Consider the following 3,041-nt stretch of genomic DNA (forward strand, 5'->3'; position numbering starts at 1 on the left):
CGCTGATGCCTGTAACATCAATGAACTGCTTGACAGGATCAATGTTCTTCATGTACATCTCTGATTGGATGGGGAGGGAGGTATACGGTGGGAAGCCTATGATTAAAGTGCATACAGTGCGCGACACAGGCTACTAGTATGAAAATTGTGGTCTTCTACTAAGTTGGTTGGTTATGGGTACTATGTCCTTGGCTGTGGGACCCATTGCACGTGCGCTTAGTGGTGCCAAAAATCTTTGGGGAGCTGGAAATTTTATCCTTGCTGGTGCCTTGGCTTTGACGGTTTACATCGCAAGCTAGCTAAGGAAGAGTGGCTCGAGTGCCATGTTGACCTCCGCTTCTATGATCGTTACCCCTCCAACTCCTTTCGGATTGGGGTTTTGAGCTTCTTCAGTGTTCTCGGCATTCCTCTTGCGATAATTAATAATATATTTTTATCGTATCAGATACAAATTGCATGCTGTGTTCGGATATATTGTCTTAAATGATTATTCATTTTGGCCTCAATAAAATTGGCCATGTGAAGGTTAACATCGCTAAAACCTGCAAATAAGAAATTCACATGGCCAATTTTATTGAGGCCAAAATGAATAATCATTTAAGACAAGAATATATACTAATAATTCATGCAATTTGTATTTGATACCATAAAAATAAAACATATAATTAATTACCGCAAGAGGAATGCCGAGAAAGTCGAAAAAGCTAAAAACCTCAGCCCAGATGGTGTTTGAGGGGTAACGATCTTAGATTCCGAGGTCAACATAATGCTTCAGCCGCTCGTCTTTAGCTAGCTTGCTGATGTAAACACTCGTAGCCAAGCCACCAGCAAGATAAAATTTTCAACCCCCAAGGATTTTTTGCCCCACAAATCGCTCGCCCAATGGGTCCCACAGCCAAAGACATAGCACCCATAACAAACCAATTTAGCATAAGACCACAATTTCTATATCGGTAGCCTGTGTCGTACACTATATCCACTTTAATCCCAGGCTTCCCACTGTACACATCCCTCTCCATCCAATTAGAGATGAACACGAAGATCATTGACCACGCCAATGAATTTATTGATGTAACTATCATCAACGTCAAAATCGGCTTCTTCAACCCTTTCATCATCCCTAACATTTTACAAAAATATATAACCATCGTCCATCTATCATCTTCCTCTTTCCGCTCACTTGACTCCTCACGTAGTACCTGCTTGTGCTTGGCGCAGGAAAGAGTCCGACACGTCAAGGACACTCGAACGAGCACCGAGAAGAATAAACCGCCTTTTACGTTTGCGCAGATATAGTTGCATGCTTTTGAAATCGTGAATGGAAACATCTCTGAAGGAACGTGGCCAAGTAACCCAGCATGCTTCCCACTGCCATAAAAATGCGAAGAGCGTGTTTGCCAGTCAGATTTTTCGTTGGTCGCTGGCGGCAAGGTCACCAAAGAAGGCTCGGCAGGGGACTTGGATCATGTTAATCGACATGTCTAACATCCAGAACCCAACCATAAAGAGGACAATGATGCGTGGCTGAGGTTTCGTACAGGAGAGTGAGTCTCAAAAGGTGTAACCGATATTTACGGAGAAGCCAATCATCAAAAGAGCTCTGATAAGGGAAACGACACTGGTATGGATAAAAGGACGGTGTCACCTTTGTTTATAGGTGCATCGGCTGCTGTAGTAACCGAGGATGGGCTCGAGAACCAAGCTGGAGACGGGGCCATCGAGCCAGACGAATGAGATCCATCTGACAGCTACTTCGAAAATCTAGCAGACAGGTATTAGAATTGTTAGCTATACATACGAGGCAAAGTGTATTCCGGCAGCAATAGAGGCCACCATGACTATTATGGCTGCGCTAGTGCTGACCCCGACTCCAGCTGTGCCGGTCTCTTGACTACGTAATGTTACATTCGAGGGATAGAGAGATTTTTTACGGAGAGCGCGATCGAGGGATGCGGAGAGCGCATTCAAGGGATGAAAAATGTGTTTGATGGAGAGAGAGACAGAGAGATCTTCGAGGGATAGAGTGTTTTTGACAGAGAGATAAGGGTGAGAGTGTGCTTGACGAAAAGTGACAATTTGTTCGAAGGAAGGATACTGTGTTTGACTGCGAGAGACAAACGTGTTCGTGTTCTTCTTGTACAACACTGATTAGATGGGAAAGGAGGTATACTGTAGAAACCTGGGATGCAACGTATAACATCGGCACGTGGTATAGAGCTCAGGGTCTTTTTATAAACTAAGTGATTATGGGTGTTATGTCTTCGGGTGTAGAGCCCATTTGGTGTGCGCTTGGTGGCTCCAAGAACGTTTGGGAAATTCTCAATTTTATCCTTGATGTTGGCTTCTCATTCTTCATGGTAGTAGGGTTTTCGGTTCGTCACTGGCGACAAAGTCCCCAAAGAATGAGATACCTGCTTGTCTTGGATGCAGAATAGAGCCACACTCGTCAACAATAGTAGAAGAAGATGAAACCTTTCAGGTTTGGACGAAACTTAGCGCACACTTCTGTCAGCCATTGCTATTTTCTAAATTTAACATATCCATTGACAAAATTAAACATCCAAAATTTAATTGGCAACAAGAGCAAAATGGAGTAAGCATAGTCCAAGAATCTATTGACGCTGTCTCTAAACTCTTGGCTATGTCTTGGTAAACTCATCCAATTCTTGGAAAAATCTAATTGTTCATAGTGATATTACTATTAAACTAAGAATCTAGGTAGCAAAAATAATGTAATTTTTATGTCCGCTAACACCTTAAAAGAATATTAATAGATGAATGAATTCTATTACTAATTCAAAAGAAGGCAAATATTTCATCAAAAGAACAATATACATAAAAAAAAAGTGTAAAAGAATAACATAAACATATAAAAACAAATAAATATAAGATAAAAATATCTTACGAGGTCATGACGTAACAATTTGCTATATATGCACAATTTGTAATTATCGCCAAAGATTCGTAAATATTTTTTATCAATCTCCTTCAAAAGATAAAAAAACAAACACCAATATTAACAATTAATAATAACTAACTAT

The 3,041-nt window shown here is 40.9% G+C and overlaps 1 protein-coding gene across 1 annotated transcript; it reads right to left on the reverse strand.

Moving 5' to 3' along the window:
- Positions 1 to 785: 785 nt before the first annotated feature.
- LOC148569300 (sucrose transport protein-like) lies at positions 786 to 1,718 on the reverse strand. The gene is made up of 2 exons (XM_088484978.1): positions 1,615 to 1,718; positions 786 to 1,368 (listed from the first exon to the last, which is right to left on the reverse strand). Exons 1-2 carry the CDS (start codon positions 1,716 to 1,718, stop codon positions 786 to 788), a joined length of 687 nt encoding a protein of 228 aa, XP_088341104.1.
- Positions 1,719 to 3,041: the final 1,323 nt, after the last annotated feature.

The sequence above is a fragment of the Arachis ipaensis genome, chromosome B4, assembly GCF_059453495.1.
Source record: "Arachis ipaensis isolate K30076 ecotype BB chromosome B4, ASM5945349v1, whole genome shotgun sequence".
Classification (NCBI taxonomy): domain Eukaryota; kingdom Viridiplantae; phylum Streptophyta; class Magnoliopsida; order Fabales; family Fabaceae; genus Arachis; species Arachis ipaensis.

Coding starts and splice junctions, on each gene's coding strand:
- LOC148569300 (XM_088484978.1), bottom strand. CDS start 1,718: ATGGCCCCGTCTCCAGCTTGGTTCTCGAGCCCATCCTCGGTTACTACA. Junction 1,369..1,614: donor CTTTTATCCATACCAGTGTC/GTTTCCCTTATC, acceptor TTTTTATGGCAG/TGGGAAGCATGCTGGGTTAC.